General features: G+C 46.4%; 1 protein-coding gene and 1 long non-coding RNA gene across 5 annotated transcripts in view; one reads left to right on the top strand and one right to left on the bottom strand.

The window, feature by feature from the left end:
* The first annotated feature begins 5,500 nt into the window (after positions 1-5,500).
* On the top strand, positions 5,501-15,315 carry LOC122441611. Its single transcript, XR_006269404.1, has 2 exons — positions 5,501-10,092; positions 11,792-15,315. It is a non-coding gene; the product is annotated as an uncharacterized LOC122441611 (long non-coding RNA).
* The window catches only part of EML4 (EMAP like 4), a 151,050-nt gene continuing 145,462 nt past the window's right edge, over positions 14,671-20,258 (bottom strand). For all 4 annotated transcript variants that reach the window (XM_043468418.1, XM_043468419.1, XM_043468417.1 and 1 more), the window contains 2 exons: positions 18,157-18,287; positions 14,671-17,500 (listed from right to left, as the gene is read on the bottom strand). In XM_043468418.1, the coding sequence (XP_043324353.1) occupies positions 17,027-17,500; positions 18,157-18,287 (605 nt within the window). In that variant the 3' untranslated portion in view covers positions 14,671-17,026. The remainder of the gene's footprint in view (positions 17,501-18,156; positions 18,288-20,258) is intronic.

Genomic DNA, 20,258 nt, shown 5'->3' with positions numbered 1-20,258 from the left:
TGTAGTATAATTTCTTTAAGTGAGACTTTTCAGGCAAAGAGAATGTGCATCTCTGACTCTGATAGCTATTTGTCACAACAAGAGATAGTGCTGACGTCCAATCCTATTCATCCAGGGGTGCCTATTCCTCCTCCCTGTTGTTAGCTGTGTGCATTATCAGACTTTTTCATCTTTGCCAATCTGGTAAGTGATAAAATTTCTTTGGCTTAAATTGTTTTTCCATTGTAATTAGTGATACTGAATATCTTTCTTCAATTTAAAACTTATATTTAAAACATTTAAAATCTTTTCATTTACAAAGGTAAGTTGTATTTCCTTTTTTGTGTGAATTATTTAATCATTGGCCTGCTTATATCCAGGTGCTTTGTGATAATGCTCTAAATATTATTGGTCCATCAGACTGAATTCCTCAGAAACAGACTCTGCTGACTTTTGTGTGAGCCACACTTCTTCTAATTGCAAGATCCGGAGATTCATTAAAATCAGCCAGGGAGGAAAGGGGGATTTTCTAGAACTAGAGTGGGTTGGGCCACAAGACCCATCTTTGGGACCATGGTGGTTGTCTTTTCTGTTATTCTCTTGGCGGTGTAGCTGTTAACTGTTTCTGTGGATCAGCTTTATCTCTGTTTCTTGGTGCACGTGGTAGGAAATGGTTGTCTAGCCCCAGATTCAGATGTCCCCCACTCGACCAGTCCACTGTTTGGTACTAGCCCGTGGGGGGAGATGCAGTGAAGGAGCTCAGGGTGGCCTGTTCGTGGGTCTCAACTGAAGGCTCTGAGCCTTTCACTGTGTTCTCAGGATTATTCCTGCTGAGCCCAGTACTTTGAACCCTTGCCAGGTTGGACTGTTTACTCAGAGGGGGACCATCCTCCTTGTCCTTGTTGTCGGGATGAGATGCTTTTGGCAGAGGGACAGTCACTCCTGACTTCTTCCAGGCTATGTGGTTAGTCTTCACAACAGGAGTCTGAACTCAGATAGCCCTGGGGGTAGGAAGATGCCATGGGGTACCCAGGCAAGGATAGTTCTAAGGGAATCAGCGTTTTGGGTCAACTTCCATATACTTTTAAAGTTGCACGCCTAGCATAAGAGGTCCCTTATAATCATTTCCATTCTGCAAAAGGAAAGCAAACTATTACCAATTCTGGAGAGGACCACGATATATTGCCCAGCTCTCTGGGGTGCCGTGGAGTGAGTGAGTGACTGAGTGAAAGTCATTCAGTTGTGTATGACTCTTTGCAATCCCATGGGTTATATAGTCCATGGAATTCTCTAGGCCAGATTACTGGAGTGGGTAGCCTTTCCCACCTTCCCAACCCAGGGATCAAACCCAGGCCAGGTCTCCTGCAATGCAGGTGGATTCTTTACCAGCTGAGCCATAAGGGAAGCCCAAGAATACTGGAGAGGGTAACCTGTCCCTTCTCCAGAGGATCTTCCTGACCCAGGAATTGAACCGGGATTTCCTGCATTGCAGGCGGATTCTTTACCAACTAAGCTATCCGGGAAGCCCCGAGGCCGTCGAGATAATTCTAAATATAAATGTTGAGAATATGAGTCTAATGACTGAGACTATGAGTCTGATGTTGAGAATATGAGTCCTTTGTAAAGGAACAAATCCTTTTACAGGTTACAAGTTTTCCAAGTCTGTGTTCCCCCCCCGCCCCCCCCCGCCCCCCGAGTCTGTTTTTAACAAAATTGAAGGAGGAACCAGTTGAGTTGTTGGTTGGTCATTAAAAATAATTTTGATAATAGATCACTGCATGACTTTGGTGTATAACTCAGGAGTTCTCGGAATTCAGAGATATTCCTATTACCAAACTTACATCACCATCTATTTGTGAGAACAAGGTTTCTCAGGACTTAATATATGTAAAAATGAAAAACAGGAATGGAATTCGTACTGAAATCTTCTTAACAATAACCAGGATTCATCCCTGGAACCATGAGCCTTCTCTCTTCCTCTAATGGGATTTTTGAGTGAAGTTTTGCTCATATTTAATAATGATCAGTATTTATGTTCTTTTGTTTTGAAATATGTGCTAGCAGCAATCATAATCATACAATCCAGAATAAAATTTATTTTTTTTTTAACACTTAGAGCTTATGGTTAAAGGAAATTTAATATTTTATAGGGAATTATGAGTATAGTCAATAAGAGACTTTCAAGCCTGAAGATATGTTACATTGGGCTTCCCAGGTGGCACCTAGTGGTAAAGAACCTGTCTGCCAGTGCAGGAGACAGAAGAGGAGCGGGTTCAATCCCTGGGTTGGGAAAATCCCCTGGAGGGGGGCATGGCAGAATTCCATACCTGGAATTCTTGCCTGCAGAATTCCATGGACAGAGGATCCTGGAAGGCTTTAGTCCATGGGGTTGCAAAGAGTTGGACATGACCAAAGCAAGTTAGCATGGCACAGGCTAAAATTTGGGGGGTAGAATTCTAGATGGAGCAGGGTGATGGAGCTACAGATTCAAGAAATTTCTGACTCAAATAGGCATTTGTATTTTTTTTTTTAAACATTATTTGTTTTATCGTTTTTGGCTGTGCTCGGTCTTCACCGCTGTGCGTGGGCTTTCCCCACTTGCTGTGAGCGGGCGTCTCGTCGCCGTGGCTTCTCTTGCGGAGCACGGCCTCTCGGGATCGAGGGCTTCAGTCGTTCTGGCAGCACGGGGGTCAGTTGCCCAGGTGCTTCCTGGACCAGGGATCAAACCGGTGTCCCTTGCACTGCAAGGCCGATTCTTAACCACGGGACCATCAGAGAAGCCCGACATTTGTATTTTTAATTGGATGAAGGTAGGTGTCTAATTGTGATGGTACTTACAGTCCACTGGCTACATTTATAGTGAAAGTGAAGTCACTCAGTCTTGTCCGACTCTTTGCTACCCCATGGACTGTAGCCTATCAGGATCCTCAGTCCATGGGATTTTCCAGGCAAGAATACTGGATTGGGTTGCCATTTCCTTCTCCAGGGGATCTTCCCGACCCAGGGATTGAACCTGGGTCTCCCGCATTGCAGGCAGACGCTTTACCATCTGAGCTATAAGAGTGACTTAATAGTTTAAGCCGTTACTTACAGTGCACCAGAAACTGTTCTTTGTAACCGTTTAAACTTATAATGGAAAACTTTAGATGTTAAGCATTAAGCTTACATAATACAAAGAGGAATTCACAGATTTTTAAAATTCTTTCAGGGTAAACAAGCAGGAAAGGTTGAAGTAGTGACTTGCTACTTCTTTCAGGGACGTGCCTGTTCACCCCTCCTCTGATTTCTCTGTCGGCCAGAGTCCCTTTCCAGATGCATTCGCATTCCCTCTCCTTCCCGGCCCCTCATCCTTGGTGATTCCGCTGTGAAGCTGTCAGAGGCCTACTGAGGATGGAATTGGCTTTTATAACACTGGCTGGCTTTCTTGGATTTATATACTTTTTCTCTCCTTTATGTGTGTGGCCCTGGGCAGGCTTCTCGGCCTTGTCAAATGTTGAGGTTCCTGATACCCAGGTCTTCTTTTGAACTTTTTTTTATGGCTGCAAACGGTGCAGATCTTTTACTTTCTGACCTGATGATATGCAGCAGCTAGAGGTTATCCAGGGGCAGTAATGGTTGACTGCTTAGAAAGTCTGATACTGTCTGGTTCCAGTGATATAATACATTTGTTTGAGATTTTGACTGCACGTACCCTGGATTGGAACACGCACTCTTTAGCGCCAAAGACTGCCCGTGTCAGGATTGAGAAGGGGGGCCCTGTCCTTAGTGCCCCTCTTGTCAGGTCCACTGGGTGTCATCATCGGTCATCCAGAGCTGCCTCTGACCCACGGTCACTCGTTAAGAAGTTCCACTATGCTCTGCTGCTTCCAGGTAGTTAATTGGTGTGCAGAAGTCGGGGACCCCAAGATGAATCAGATGCCTTTGCCTTTGCAAGCAAGTGCGATTAGATTTAGGGAAACTGATTTAAGAATTACTTTCAGGTCCTTTCAGATTCTCTCTCAATCTCTTAGGATTGGTAAACCATATGGTCAAGAAATTCCCTGTTAAAAGAAAAAAGAAATTCCCTGTTAGAGTTGGGGGGAGAATGGATTCATGTACCTGAACCTGTCACAACATGGTTAATCAGCTGTCTCCCAATACAAAGTAAAAAGATTAAAAAAGAAAGAAATTCCCTCTTATGGAGGAATTCTGCTGTCACCCCTCAGCTGTCCTGGTCTGGGAGGACAGGATGCCCTGGCTGGGTGCAGGTGGGGAAGCCTGGCTGTCGCTTCCATTCCAGGACCCAGGTTACACCTTGGCTGAGTGGGTCAGCCCCATAAGTATGAGGGGGCATCGGCTGACCCTGACTCTCATTACCCGAACAGAGACACTGGGGTGGCCCAGCCACCTGCTGTGGGTCATGTACACGTGCGTAAACTTGGATTAAGAATCCTGACCTTTGCGTGGCTCCAGGGCGCGAGGAGTGCCGTGCTGCTGCAGGAGCTGTTGGGATGGCCAATGGAGACCGGATGCTGTTTGCTCAGGGCCCGGTATCTGATTTCTAAGGAGGCTGCTGCAAAACAGTAATGGGCAAGCAGGGTAACTGGAAAAGCATTCTTTGGATAATTTTTTTCCCCCTCCAGTTCTGTCACAGCCCTCGTAGGACGTCATGCCCTGACCTTGTCCATGAAACTCAGCTTTGTCATGGTCACGTGGCAGTACCTCAGGGCCCAAGCACAGGTCCTTCACACTGTCTCACAGGTACTAGCCCGATTGGAGGCCTCCGCTCTTCCAAATGTCATTCCTGAGGAAGTAAGCTGAACTAGCCCAGGCTGTAAGAAATGGTGGGGTTGCCTCCAAGTCAGCAAGGAAAAGAAGCAGGAGCTTAGTACAGAAGGGCCTTGAATATGGCTACAAACTTCAGCTGCCAAAATTAGGGACCTGGGTTCTCAGAAAAGGAGAGGCTGGTACCTGGGTGAAGTGCTGGATAGAAGTCAGCTCAGAAATAGGAGTGTTTCCTGTGGGTACCTTGCCAGGCAGGAAGGCCATGCTGTGGCTCTTCACACATTCCCTCACTCCGAAGGAGGGGCAGGGATGGAGGCAGGTGGCAGGTAGGCACGGCTGGAGTGGAGGTGCGTGGGTAGGGCGCTGCTGGCCCCAAAGTCACTTCAGGGTGTGGCTGGACCAGGCTTCTGCAGCTCAGGGCTATGGGAGGTGCCAGGAAAGAGGCAGCGTGGTTGTGCAGCTCAGCCCAGGCCCCTCTCCTTAGGGAGGTCCTGACGTGGTATGGAAATGTCTTTCCACTGGAGAGGGTGGGGGAAGGATGTAAGATGCTCCAGAATTGGTTAATACCTGTCGGGCTCCACTGGGCTTCCCTGATAGTTCAGTTGGTAAAGAATCCCCCTGCAATGAGGAGACCCCAGTTCGATTCCTGGTTTGGGAAGAGCTGTTGGAGAAGGGATAGGCTACGCATTCCAGTATTCTTGGGCTTCCCTTGTGACTCAGCTTGTTAAGAATCCACCTGCATTGTGGGAGACCTGGTTCGATCTCTGGGTTGGAAAGATGCCCTGGAGGAGGGACGGGCTACCCACTCCAGTATTCTGGCCTGGAGAATTGCATGGACTGGGTAGTCCATGGGGTCCTTGTCAGGCTCCAAGGCCATCTGCTCCAAGCTCATCTTCCAGCTCGTCTGTCTGCGCCACAAGACTTTGTGTTAGACAGCAGGCTGATTTGGAAACTGAGTCGCAGCTGGATGAGTTGGTGTCAACTTCAAAGTTCAGTGGTGTTTAATTAAAGCCATTCAGAGGCTAAACCCACTCTCAGGAAATTATTCTGATCGAATAATTAAAGAGAATAAAGGTTAGATTTGTGTTTCTGGCTAAGTCTGTGTTACATTCAGCATCTCCAAAGCATGAATTCCATTAACCTTTCATGAACCAACATTAAATTGCTTTTAATTAGTTGTCATTCTAGTTAGAGTCACACAGCAGAGCCGTTGTTTATACTTGGGGTGTCTGTTCCCTCTCCTCTGGAATTATGTGCTTGAATAAACGGCCATTCGGAAAATTGGTTCATAACTTTGTGTGTCTGCTCATCTCTTCCTTAGTTGGGTCCTGTTTACTGAGCATCAGAAGAAATTGCACCAGGGGAAGTAGGCTGCCGGAAGGCTGGGATAAATAATTGCAGCTGGAGCTTGAACTGAGGTGTATAGTTTGCAAAGACATGTCCTGTGACCTTGGGACAGAAAGTGAAGGGCTAGGTAAAGTCGTAAGCTTGGGCAGGGGCAGACCTCAGGCGGCCGAGGTGAGGCCTGGTCTTCCCAGGAGGGCCTTTTAGTTTGGGAGAGCGAGTCCTGCCATTTGTCATTCGGTGACCACACTCTCTCTGAGCATTTATGCTCTGGGTGTGGGGGCTTCGTTCCTGCTGAGTGATGGTCCGAGTCCTCATCCGGGCCTGTCTGCAGGCTCAGTGTCCTGGAGGAGGCGGCACGCCCAGGCTCCGTTCCCGTGACTGCAGGAGCAGGGAGTGAGACAAGCTCTGTGTGCCTGCTCCGGGCTTCCGGTACCTGTCACCCAGCGTATCTTTTCTGTTCATTTTCCTGCATGACTGTGGATGAGAGGTGTTATGACCGAGGATCTGTAAGCCGGGATTCCTCCAGGTGGATCACTCTAGGCCCCCAGCACTCAGGAGGCGGGGCGGGGAGGTCTGCTTCCTTTAGCCTCACCTCTGGACGGAGGTCAGAAATGCTGACTGTACCCTTATTTGAATGTCTTGGGAGTGGGAGTGTTGGGGGGTGGGCACTTGCTGGTCTTTCCTGAGCTCGTACTGTGTTCTGGGCTTAGAAGAAGCTCACTGTGGTCTGGGATCTGGACCAGAGGCCGTTAAAAAACAGAAGGGATAGCCCGACTCTCCTTGTGAAAACGATCGTGCCTCAGACCCAGGAGGGCTCAGGCTTGGGATTTCCTGGTGGTGCCAGGCAACCCGTTTACTTCTGAGCTGGGGCTTGAAGTCTTGTTGGCTCTTGTCTTTCCTGGAGTTGGCCCGGCTCCCTGGGCTGTCTGACTCCCCGTGAGTTTTCTGGCATTCCCTCAGTGGGCCATCAGGTGCCCTGTTGTCATTTCCTGCAGGGCTTTTCTATGAGCAGATCTGGGGTTACCTGAGGGTTGGCGCCCTGTCTCCCTAGCAGACTGGGGACCTGGCCTGCGTTCACCATCAGGAAGCCTTATGGCACACACCATTCATTCTGGAATCACTGCGTGCTGGGCAGTAGGGGCCAGACAGAGGTGATGCTGTCGCTGGTCCCCGAGCTCAGAGAAGGACGGGCCCAGCCAAAGTGCAACAGAAGCGTCCAGGTCAGGGCTGGGGCCCAGGAATGAGGAGGAGCGGCGGGGATGCCCTCAGAGGGGGCACTGTGTAGATCGCACAGGGATGCGTTGGGGTCTCCTGCTGCGTGCAGCGGGGAGGGGCGTTTGGCCCGAGGGAAGAGCCTGGAGTGTGAGAGGAGGTGGGAGACGCGGGAGAGGGCTGGGCCCCGTGGGTGAGCACGCGGGGCGTGGGGGAATGGCCACAGAGGCCAGTGTTCTGCTGCTGCTTTTGAATCCATGGTGTTGATGTGGAGGGCACATTGGAGGGGGAAAAGACCTGCGGCATTGGACTAGTTGAGGGTACTGTGAGAGTTCGGTGGAGAGATGGTGGGGGCCTGGGGACCAGCGGCAGTGGGCGTGGGGAGAGAGGCGTGAAGCCCAGGGACCTTAAGCAGGCAACAGTGAGTGCACCTCAATTAGAGGTGAGGGTGAGGCAGGCTGCTGGGTGCTTCCAGGACGACTCAGCCTGGCTCCTGGGTGTGTGGAGGTGCAGGACTGGGGGTCAGCAGGGCAGTGCATGTGTTGTTGGAAAAAATGGATCGCCTGTGAGCCCTCTAGGCAAGGAATTTGAGTCTGCAGTGGAGTCTGGAGATAAGCCCAGGGTTTGGACTAGAGGTAGGAATGTGGGTCTAGGGCCAGTGGAAGCTGGGTGTCTGCTACATAGTTAGGGAGTGTATGAAGGTGAGGAAATAGAATGGGGAAAATACCAGTATTCAGGGGCGGTGGAGAAGACAAGAGCATGTGATGGCCCCAGGGTCTAAGATCAGAAGGAATGCAGACGTCATGTTGCGTGAAAGAAGCTGGACACGAAAGAGAGCATACTCCGTGATGTGACTGCATTTAGATGAAAATCAAAGCTGGGCAGAACCACTCGGTGGTGACAGAGGTCAGAACAGAGCTGACACGTTCTCCTGTCAGTACTAATGACGGGAGGAGGCACCACAGGGCAGGCTTGTGTCCCTAGAACATGGCAGCTCTTCCTCTGGGCGGGTGTGTACATGTGTAGGCAGATGAACGCAGATGCCCTGAGATTTCTGCACTTTGCTGTAAGTTATTCCTGAAAATAAAATCTTTAAAAACTTAGGAAGATGGAAGTGTAGGGGAGGAAAAGTAGTTTACCTTCCAGTCTTCAGAGTCCATGGCTGAGACCTCTGTATTAAAGAAGAGATTAATAAGAGGGAGGAAAAGTAGTTTACCTTCCAGTCTTCAGAGTCCATGGCTGAGACCTCTGTATTAAAAGAGAGATTAATAAGAGACAAACAGAAGTAACTGTACGCTGCTGCTGCTAAGTCGCATCAGTCATGTCTGACTCTGTGCGACCCCATAGACGGCAGCCTACCAGGCTCCGCCGTCCCTGGGATTCTCCAGGCAAGAACACTGGAGTGGGCTGCCATTGCCTTCTCTGTACTATACGCTGATAAGAATTAAAAGAAAAATGCCCCCCCCCTCCCAATAAGGAGCATGCCTGATTTAAAGTTTTTGCTTATATTAGGTGTCATGGCACATCCAGAATAAAGTTGGATTGTGGCTGCACATCCAGTTTCATAAACCCGTATGTGTATCTTATTTCAAGTAATAGATACCTTTTACTAGAAGAAAAAAAATTTTTAATCTGTCTTGAAAATAAAAAAGAAAGTTTATGAACACGTAGACCTCACGTGTACATGGGAGATACACAGAGAAAAACGAGCAGCTGCCCGAGGGGGCTTAGAATTCAGGCTTCAACACCGTCTTAGTGGGGAAGACGGTGGTGGTCGGCGGGGAGGATAGACCTAGACCTAGGGGAGAGTGATTTTTAGGGATGATGAGAGGCCCTTAGAACGGTGATTGGGAAGTGTGATGGTCTGTGACAAGTGTGTCTGGGTGTGGGGTGGGCTCAGCCTCCTCTGTAATGAGAGTCAATCTCCCCTGGTTGATGAAGCTTCTGGGAAGGATCTGTAACAACTGAGCTCCTTTTGGAGCATCTGTCTTTAGGCAGATGGGAGCGTTCAGAGACAGCCTTCTCATTGGATTGGCTGTTTTTCAGATGCCTACAGCTCAGAACAATCAACCTCCCAAAGTGGCAAATTTGGGGCTGGCATATTCTGGTGCCCTTCAGAAGGAAGATGGGAGGAAGGAAGGAAGGGGAAATAAGGAAAGAGGACAGGTGGACAGAGGAAAGAAGAAAAGAAACCTGGAGTCTGTGGTGCCTGGCGGGAGAGGTTTGAGTTTTCAAGAAAGAGGATGATGACCAGTGTCACTCACACCCAGAGGTCGAGCCTGGAGCCGGCTCCGAAGAGTGACCTGGAGGCTGCCCCCCGCATCCTCCCATGGTCCCAGCTCTGCTGAAGGAGTGGCAGAGGACAAACCCTAACCCGGAGTGAGAAGAGGGAGGCGCGAAGACCCTCGGATGGAGGGCGTGCCCGAGAGCATGTGACCCGTGCTTGGGTCATAGCTCCTAGCACTGCAGATGGCCACTCTGTGGTTTCCAGAGTGCCCTCCCAGGCAGATCCCTTCGTTTAAATCTGACCATATTTGATCAAAAAAGTTATCAACTACTGTCATTTAAAAGCACTTCCTTCTGTTTCAGTGTGAGGGTTTTCCATAGAAACCACTTGAGCCTGGGCGGCTGTGAATGGCAGCTTTATTAGTGGAGCCATCTGCAGGCTCTCCTAGCTGTCCACACAATCTGTCACCCTGCTGATCGCTTCCCGTGCAAACCCTGTTTATCGTGATGGAGCCCCAGCCTGTCGCCCATGACCCAGAGGGGACACCTTCCCTGCGCCCTGAGGTGAGAACATTTCCCCTGCTTTTCTCAAGCCCCTTGGATGCTGGGCCTACACCGGGCAGGTGGGGGCGGAGCCCATGAGCTCACCAGGAGGTGTCTCCCCTGAGGATCAGGTGTTCCCGGAGGGTAAACCCTTACTCTGTCTTTTGGACAGAGACCAAGGAGGAGGGGCCCGAACTTACCAAACTCACAATGAAAATGCCCCTTCACTGCAGCCTTGAGTTTTTTATGTCAGATTCCTCACTTGCCCTCACGGAAGGGCTGGCCCACCATCAGGTGGGACTGGTGTGAGATCTCACTGATGCTCTGGGGGCCTCTGAGAGCTTGAATCTTAACACGTTCTTCCAAGAGAGAAGGGACTTGTGGCTCAGCTCAGAATTAATTCATCTTCTAAATGGAAATGTCAAAGCCTGGCAAACGCTCCTGCTAATGAGTCCGGTGCTGAGATATTCATGGGCAGCAAACAGTAGGCCACATGAAAATGGATTTTGCCAGTGAAACCATGGGGCCATCACTCTCTAAGGAGAAAGAAAGCCTGGTCACCTAATCTCAATTTTGCAGTAGTTTCACTGGGGACCCATAAATAGTAGAATTCTTTTTTCTTGTCATTTTATTAAGTCTGAGTAAGGGAGGGTGATTCAGCCCAACCACCTGAGGGAAGGCAGCCGTGGGGGACTGGCCATGCAAGCATTTCCAAGGGAGTGAGCATTAGCCACACTCAAACCAGGCAGAAGGGGAAGCCAGTGCAGACCCAGGAGGGGTGAACGCCCAGGGGCGGGGAGGACTCTGCTAGGGGCAGGATGATGCATTGACTGTTTCTCAGCCGCAAACAGGTAAAGCCTCCGTGCTCCCAGGCACCCCTCTAACCAGTGCGCCCACCTTGCCAGGGGCTCCCCCAGACCCTGTGGGGGCCGAGCAGAGGTGGGAAAAGCTACAGAGAGCGTGTTCCACATCGGCAGGGTTTTATTTGATCACAGGTGGAATACCTCAGGTGCACCAGGATAGAAATTTTGTTAAAAAAAATCTGTGTTGTATTACAGCCCATTTTTGTTTCCATATTTCCTTCAAAAGCATAAAGAGAAGGGAGTTTCTATATCATTACTTCGGAAAAACATTTTATTTTGAAATAACTGTAGACTTAGAGGAAGTGTAAAAGGAGTCCTGTGAGCCCTTCCCTTAGCTTCCCCCCAATGGTGACATCATATATAGTTTATAGTATTGTTAAGTCCAGGAAGGGTTCACTTGCTTAGCACGGTCATGCAGACTACAGGTCTTAATTGGTTTCCACCACTGTGATTGAGTGCTGTGTATAGGTTCATGTCATCACCCCCACAACCGAGATGGAGCCTGTTCATCATCACAGAGGACCCCCATGCCGCCCCTCTAGGTGATGTCTCCCCCCTTGCTGTCCCCTGGCAACCGCTAGTCTGTTCTTTATTCTTTAGAGTCACTTCAGGAGTGTTCTTCATGGAAACATACAGTTGGTAAACTTTCCAGATTGGCTTTGCAGGATCCATGCTCCGTGAGGGCAGGGCCTGTATCTTTCTCGTCGCCAGGTTCCCTGCTGAGCCCGGTATGACGAGGGTTTGTACGCACATCTGATGAAACAATGACACCCGTGGATCTGAGTCCCACACAAGCTTGCTGGGTTCAGACCGGCTCCCTCTTTGACTGTCAGCAGCACAATACATTTTTATTGCAGAGACTGAAAGTCTGCAGAAGGAAGAGGCTCTGCCCTGCCCGGACATCACTTACACAGTTGTGTTAACTGAGAAAGTTCTATGGCTGACGCGGTAAGAGAATGCTGGCTTCTGGTTTCCCTGCTTCCACCAGGTCACCAAGTGAGCCCAGCCCAGTGTTGGCTGAATGGGCATCACTGTGGAGGGGTGGGCTGGAGTACCCCTTGACCTTGCCTACGGCGCACTCTGGCTTGGTGGCTATGGGAACATCAGGATGAAACGGATGACCAGGTATGTGGGCTTTTGCTTTTTATTATAGTTACTTTTCCTCCCTAAGTCCCCTTCTAGCACTTGTCTCCAGCTCGCTTAGTGAGATCTGGTGAAAGTGCACATGCGTCATCCCACTGACACACACCGGTGGTTATGCATATTCACCTCTGTCCCTGGGTGACTCCCTAGGGAAATTTGCTTTCAGGACTGCGTGTTGACATTGCTGAGGGAGAGGAGAGGCAGGATCAAGGCCCTGTGGCGTAGCCTGGGCCGGAGATTAAGGGAAGAATCACTTGACCAGTGAAGAAAGAAGCTGCTCTGCTGCTTTTTCAGTGAAACAGAAATTGCTCAGAGGTTGGAAAATAAGGGAGCAGCGTCTCCACACAAATAGGCTTAAAACGGAACCTCAGGGACTGAGGACTCAGGAGCCAAGGCAGGCGGGAAGTGCAGAGAGGTGCTGACGGGAGGTGCTGCGGGGTGGGCCGGAAGCTTGGCCCCCACTCCACTTGTAGGGCTGGCACGAGGGGTCTTGTGCCAGGGAGGGGTCCCTGTCATCTGTGATTGTTCAGAGCCGAGTCGACTGTTCCAAAGCCTAACCACTTTCTGTGATTTTTCGATATAGTGGTCTCAAATCCTTCCTACCAGAAGCTTAGCCCATTTCATTCTGTTACTAATAATCACTATATCACTATTCTGCAGTAAGCATCTCCTACAGTGCCCGGCCGCAGAGCTACCCCAGGGACTCTGGAGGCAGGAGGACAAACCCTAACCCTGAGTGAGAAGAGGGAGAACCAAACCTTGGTTCAGTCAGTTGGTGCTGTTAGGGTCCTATTAGGGTGACAGTTTCATCTGTAAGTTTACTCATCTGTAAAATGGTGACGGAATATAGGATGGTTGGAGGAACTGGTGGAAAGCTCTAAAATGTTGCAAGTGTCAGCTCTTCTGGTTCAATAACATTTAGTTCTATGTGGATGTGTCGTCATCAATGAGCACTCGGGTTTTTGTTCCTACATTTTTTGTATTTTTGTCCTCTGAGATATAGAAGTGGTATCTTTTTCTTCCAGATTTTTGGATTGGTAAAATTAAAAATCACACGTGTTCAGTTTGGTAAGTTATGGTCTCCTGAGGATGTCACCCACGGATTCAGAAATGAAACACACTGACAAGTCTATAGGAACCAAACTTTCTTCTTCCATTTGGGATTATTTCTCTTTTAGTTCCTTTGCCTTTTTTGTATCAGAGGTTATTGTAGGAATCCATTAATGAGGGTGGCGTAGAAATCCAGGTTTCCTCTGGAAAAGGTTATACACAAAAGGTATAAGATGACTGTAGTCCCTGAGAGCAGCAGTTGCCCTTTAGAAAGGATTGCATCTACTTTTCAGGGAAAATGCCTGGAAACTTTCTAAGGTCCTTGGAGATGCCAGTCCTGGGCATCCTGGACGAAGCCAGCTTCTTCAGCAGAGCCTGTTTCTGTGATGGTGACAAAGGTGTAGCATCCTCCCCTGGACTGAGGACTGAGATGAGATAGGGCCACTGATGTTGCCCCGTCTCCTTTCCAAAATCTGTGAATCTTCACCCTCATCCTTTCCTTCTTCCTCCCTGTTTCTAAAGAATGTCTTTCTCCTAGTGTAAGTGGAAGAGGCTCCAGCTTCGAAGTGACAGCGCATGATGTCCTGGCGTGAGGTCATCTGGGTGAGTGAACATGGGCCTGTTCTGAACCCAGCCCGCCCCGTGCGCTGTATGAGGCTGGGGTGTCCGGGGGCTCTGGCTGCACAGACTCCTCGAGCAGTAGCTCTGCTCCGTTCACGGCCAGCATACCTGCTCTTCAGCCTGTCTCCTTTGTCCTAGAAACATGTCCTGTCCTAAGCTGCCTTTTAGTTCCCCTGTAAGCTGGAAACATAGTTCCTTCTAGAATTTACACGACCACACCAGTATGTCCAAGATCCGATTCACCACTGTTTCCCCATAAACAGGTTCCTGACTTGGAGCTCCTTTTTTATTCAGAAAAATCACATTGTTGAGCGCGTCTGTTCTGCTGCCCGCCAGCCACTGTGTCTCAGAGTTGGCGGAGAGGAATTGCTGGGCCCAGGACGCCTCTCACAGGTCAGTGTGTGTGAGTGGCTGTGAAGATACATTCATAGTCACCACGGATGAATAAGGTGATGATGAAAACCCCATCATTTCCATGACTGTAAAACTGAGAAATGTATGGACTACTTAATTCCTCATAAAGAAAAACGTGCAGCAGCTGATTTATGGTTGTGGTGTGAAGAGGATGTGTCACTAAGCAACCCAGGGGAGATAGAGAAAGCGGGATGCTGAGTTCAAGGGCTTCCCGCAGGTGAACACCGGGGAGGCAGGTAGCTAGGATCACCCAGTGTAAACATCTGAGTGAGTGCAGACATGAAATAAATTAAAACGAAGCTACTGCCTATTAAATGGAAGCATAAATCATAAGTAATTTCCTCTAGCTTTATGAGATGGAGTCTGTCACTACCAGAATGGTTGTATCCACAGCGGCAGTGGTCAACTGATAAACATAAACTGATAAACAGTCCTTCTGAACTGTCTGTCGTGGCTCCTGATAACTGGATGAAACCGGCAGCATAGAGGAAGAAAGACTCAAGACACATTTAGAGACAAATGAAACATCTTGATTATTTTATTTAATCTTCAAATTTTTCTGTCATAAGACAGGAATGCATGATAGAAATGGCTCAACATCTTCACATAAAACACTTGGATTCATTTTCATTCACAAGTTTTTCTAAAAACATCTATAATTTCATAATCCCACCCACTTCCAACCATAATCACAGATTTAATTGACTGTTAAACAGTAGTTGCCAGCAATAGAGAGCTGGAACGCTTTCTGCGTATTAGTAGTGTCTTTTTGAAACTACCACCCAAGATATCACAAATATCACGACTATAAATTTCATTGTACACAGCAACCCCAAAGGTGACTGATATCCCCAGATACACTCCCTGCTTGTCATGGAGAGCAGTATCCCCCACGTACTTTACAAAATGCTTTTTTCTTCTTCTAGAATTACTTGTTCATCTCCTATTATTTTGCAGGGTCTAGCACATGCTGACCTGATGATTCAATCACCATAGCTAATAGGCAAAAAACACATGCCTGATACTGCTGCTGCCCTCTGATAATTATGTATAAACATACTGAAAAATGATGGGTTGCTTGAAGTCTCTCTTCTTTTGAAGAGAACTGCTTTGAGGTTTTTTTTTTTTCTGAACAGTTGTAAACAAAAGGAAAGAGATATACACAACATATATCTGTACACAGAGAAACACACTGAGTATTTTCAATGTGGCGCGTATCTTCTTATATAGAGAGAGACACGCAGAGTAAGTGTCTACACTCACTCACCCCTTCACACATACCCACACCCTTACATACAGCATCTGAATACGAATGTGGTGAGTGTCCTTGGGCGTTCACTGGAGTCTGTATGTTACCAGATGATGAAATACCTGACTTGTATTACTCCTGAGAAGATAGCAGAAGGGAATGACAGTTCTGAAGCACTTTGGAATGGCACAATCACGTAAACACTTGCATACTTAAGACTTCTGAACTCATCTGAAGTTTCTAAACATGATCTAACAACAACAAAAAGATATCAAAACAATGCAGCAAGTTAAAAAATAAGTCTTTTTATAATCAAAGTATAAACAAATATATAGGAAATGCATATTTGTAATTATTTTGAAAATAGGAGACACATACTTAAGAAAAACAATCATCTGACAAAACTTAAAAAAAAAAACCAACAAAAAACCAAAACTATCCACTGCATAAAAATACATGCACTGCCCCCAGTAGCAGAGGATAGTCACTCAGAACTGCAAGGCTTAAAGCAACTCCACCAGAGAAAAATCACCATATATATAGGAAGTCTATTAAGTATGCAATTTATAAAAAATTACTGTGACTACTGTCACACTTCCGTAAAAAAGAATTTGCAATTTGTTACTTTATCCCTCAATCTGTATAAAAATTACAACTAAACCAATGAATTTCAAGCACCAATTTAATCATTTAAACTTACTGTATTAATATTTCTGTTATTGAGGGAACAAATGATGATGAAGGCTAAGCTAATATTAGCCAAGTTTAGTTTTATAGGCATGTGGTTTTTTTCTCTTCCATTCACTTGAAAATGTTTAGGCCCGTAAAGGGATCCTTGGCGGAATCCATTATTTCTGAATCAATGGTTTAATATACATTAAAAGCTCTTTAACAAACCACTGCTTGCTTAATTCTAAGATAAAATAGATCTGCACACAGGGAATTCAGGGACTGTTCCTCACTCTGACTTAGAAAAGGCAGCACCTACATAGTAGACTAACAAGCACATCTGGACGTCTGCTGGCAGCATAAGAAAACGGTGTTATTATTCAGGAAGGCCATACCACTGCTCATAGCGATACTGAAGTTTTTCGTTAACTAAAAAATTTCCACTAGATATTTGGGGTGGGAGGGTCTCAGCAAGAGTTTTTTTTTGGTTTTTGTTTTTCTGATTTTCAGCATCAGGAAAAAAAAAAAGCACAGTCTGAGCCAGTAGATGAACAGGTGAGTAACAGTGTTTGTGATGTCTCTGGTTGTTCCTGAAGAAAACCTGTTCAGATAACGAGGGGTTTATTTTTAAATCTATACAACTGCTGTTTTTGTTTCCAGTATTTACATCATAACTACTCACATACACAGTAATTTCTGAGACATATTCAATGTTTCAGTCTTTTCCTACTATTAAGTTTGGTTAATTTTCAACACACGTCAAACCGAACCTTTAGGTTGACTGCATTTAAGAGACGGAAGATGAGATTGTTGAAAACAAATTACGTGGAAACCAAAACTCCATCAACAGTGATTCTTCATCACTTCTCGGCCTGTTATCTGAACTCTGCTATCACAAGACCACACGCAGTTGAAGGAGAAAGCGAGTCGCACTGCAGTCCTGGTGTTAGGACAGGGATGAGGGGTCTTGCTGGTCCCCAGGAAGAGCGGCTTTGCTCTGCTCCTCGCTTAGCTCACTGGCTAGCTCTTCATAAACAGGCTCACCGAGGTCTTCGCTGCCCCCCTCACTCTGCTCCTCACTGTGGTCTTCGCTGGGCTCCACGGTCTGTTCCAGGCTGTTCTCCAGAAGTGTGGGAGAACTGCTTATCCGACTTTCTTCTTCAGCTGTCTCATTTAAGGGCTGGGAAGGAGGCGGGGTGGGAGTATCAGACTGCGCCACACTCTCGATGGAAGAGGGAGGGGCTCTGGTGAGTGGAGGATCCGCTAGAGTCTCATTTTGAGGCAAAGGTAACTTTTCCACAAGTTTCCACTGAATGATGCTCATGTCTTTCCCGCCAGTTGAAATCAGGTGACTGTCATTATGAGTAAAGCTGACATTGGTGACGTGGCTGCTGTGGGCACTGTACTTGTGACTGGGAGCCTACGTGAGATAAATCAGACAGCAGAATTAAATTCATTCCCTACATGCCTGCTTACAGCAGTGGGGGAGACTAGGTTACGATGGTCAATTCAGCTCGTGACACAAGCTAAACAACTACAAATCATTGGCTGAAGAATAAAGCTAGCAGCAATTTCCTTTTAATACCTGTTTATGTGGGAAACAAAGTAACTGGACAATTGTACTTTTAGACTATGTTTAAAAAATGTCTCTTCTGGATGTCAGGTTGGTATACTTGTTAAGACTTTAGTGACTATTCTACCGAGCTGGCTAGGGGAGAATTTACTAGGTTGGTAGGATTATAGATGGTTTAGGAGTCTTATAATGTTGATCGTGTATCAAATAAAATATTTTAATATGTTTAGAAGAAATATAAAACTGCTAAGATGTCAAAATGAAAAAAATAAATAAAAATGAGTGAAATGTCATCCAGTGTCTTCTCTTTTACCATAATGAAGGAAAAGACGAGCGCCGCCTGCACGGACGCTCACAGGTGGCCCTGTTCTCTCCCCATGTGCACTCCAGCATCATGGAGACTAGTCAGGAACCCTACAAATACTTTCCCACCATTGACACAAAATTATCCCCCAAACAAAAGGCCCAAAATGTAGCACCAGTCTTTACCAAGTCGGTTTTACCTTTGCTTTGGAGCAGGGGTACTGAAACAGATGGACTTTGCAAAAGTCATCAGCAACAGCGATCACCCTCCTGTTGTGGGACCGCACCAGCGCGTTGATATCTGTCCCGTCAGATCCTTCTGGCCAGACACCTTTGACATGGAAACACGGCGGTGGGGGGGGGTGCACTGTTAGAAAAATTAGTCCGAAAGATACAACTGCCATGCTACATGTTTATTTTAGAATCTTATTAATTTTCATCTGTGTTCAGACTCTTAGCTGCTACATTTCCCTTACAGATTTCTTAGTGCCTCAATACTTCATTCAAATGGAATTTTATCTGAAATCTAACTAATAGTAATTAAAATGAAATAACCTCAAGATTGAAAATTTAAGATTTTAAGACTCAAAAGTACTCACTAGTAACCAGCAGGTGGGGCTAATAAATATAGCTTGTCTCAACTTGACAATAAGCTCCTCAAAGTTTCTAGCTGAAGGGGAAATTCTCAGTTACTTCTGTACCAGAGTGCAGAAACAATGTGGGCACTAATTCTGCAAAGTAGACTCTGGGTAGTCTAAAATTTATGTTACTTTTTTACTGCTCCTTTTCAGGCAGGCACTTTTTTAAAAAAACCTTTTTCTTTCTTAATGGAAAGGCACAGGTCATAATCCACTAGTCTATCACGCTATCCATAAAATTTTCCTGGAACTGCTATTTATATCCAAAAGTCGACACAGCAAATTTAATTATTCCGAAAGCATCCTGAGGTACTGGTGATGTTCAACATGATTAGCACAAATCCCTACTAGACTAAGAATAATATGTAAGAGTTGAGAAGCTGGCTTCCTCTAGTTCAATACTGCTCCAGAGAACAATTTTTTTTGGCGGCGGGGGGGGGGGGGGGGGGGCATTTAATTTGGTTAAGACAAAACACTTCGTAACACATTATTGACCAAGTAATTTTTGCAGAAACGAATGACTGTGGCCAATGATTAGTTAGGTAAGTGAATACTGAAACATCTCTGGTCAATAACATTTGAGTAACAAAAGATGTATTAATATGTCTCTAGTTAATACATTAATTAACATCTCTTAATAAGTAAATTAAATACTGTTTCATTAAAATAACTAGGTAAGTTACTACCTATTGGCCACTGCTTCAGCTTCACCCAGAATAATGAATTTGTTTATGGCCTAGTCAGGATTATTTTAATTTCTTGCAAGCTTACTTAGTTGGCTTCTTCATCTCTATAGCAGTTAGTTTAGAACAAGTACCTATAATGGATTTTTTTTTCCTAATGCACACTGCATAAAGAAGCTACCACCAGGGTGGAGAGAGTCCAGCTTTCAGGAGGCAGAGATACACTGATAAGGGAAAAAACCCTCCTATTTTGGGTACTGCTTTAGGTGCTGGTGCCATATCCATATCCAGTATTCTAATTACAGAGTATACCATCTCTTTTTAATCCTAACTTTCTCAGAAGGAATACTACAGTCTGGCAAAGATTGAGAAAACTGTCAAAGGACATATTTCTAGAAATGTTCAAAACATCATTATTAGGAATGATCTCCACCTTTTTATCTTTAAATAATGTCTACTGAAAATGCCTTCATATGTCAACCAATGGTAGTGGGAAAGCTGGACACCCACATGCAAAACCACAACCAGCTGCTGACAACCATGTGGAGACAGAAACCTGGTACGCTGCTGGGAGGAAGGAAGATGGCACAGCCACTACGGGAAACAGTCTAGCAGTTCCTCCAAAGGTCCAACACAGAATTACCATTTGACCCTGCAAATCCGCTCTTAGGTATATACCCAAGAGAATGAAACATGTCTACACTACAACTTGTACATTACTGTTTATGCCAGCATTATTTATAATAGCTGAAAAGTGGAAACGACCTAAGTGTCCATCAATTGATGAGGAACAATGTGGAACAGCTGTACATGGGGATATTCAGCCATAACAAAGTTCTGATACTTGCTACCATGTGATGAACCCTGAACACCCTGTGCTAAGGGAAAAAAGTCCGTTTCAATGAATCACATATTGTATGATTCCATTTATATGAACTGTTCTGAGTATGTGAATCATTAAAAAAAGGAGATCAGCAGTTG

The sequence above is a fragment of the Cervus canadensis genome, chromosome 5, assembly GCF_019320065.1.
Source record: "Cervus canadensis isolate Bull #8, Minnesota chromosome 5, ASM1932006v1, whole genome shotgun sequence".
In the NCBI taxonomy this organism is placed as follows: Eukaryota; Metazoa; Chordata; class Mammalia; order Artiodactyla; family Cervidae; genus Cervus; species Cervus canadensis.
The sequence above is the reverse complement of the archived record's forward strand: the minus strand, read 5'-3'. Positions and strand labels throughout refer to the sequence as shown.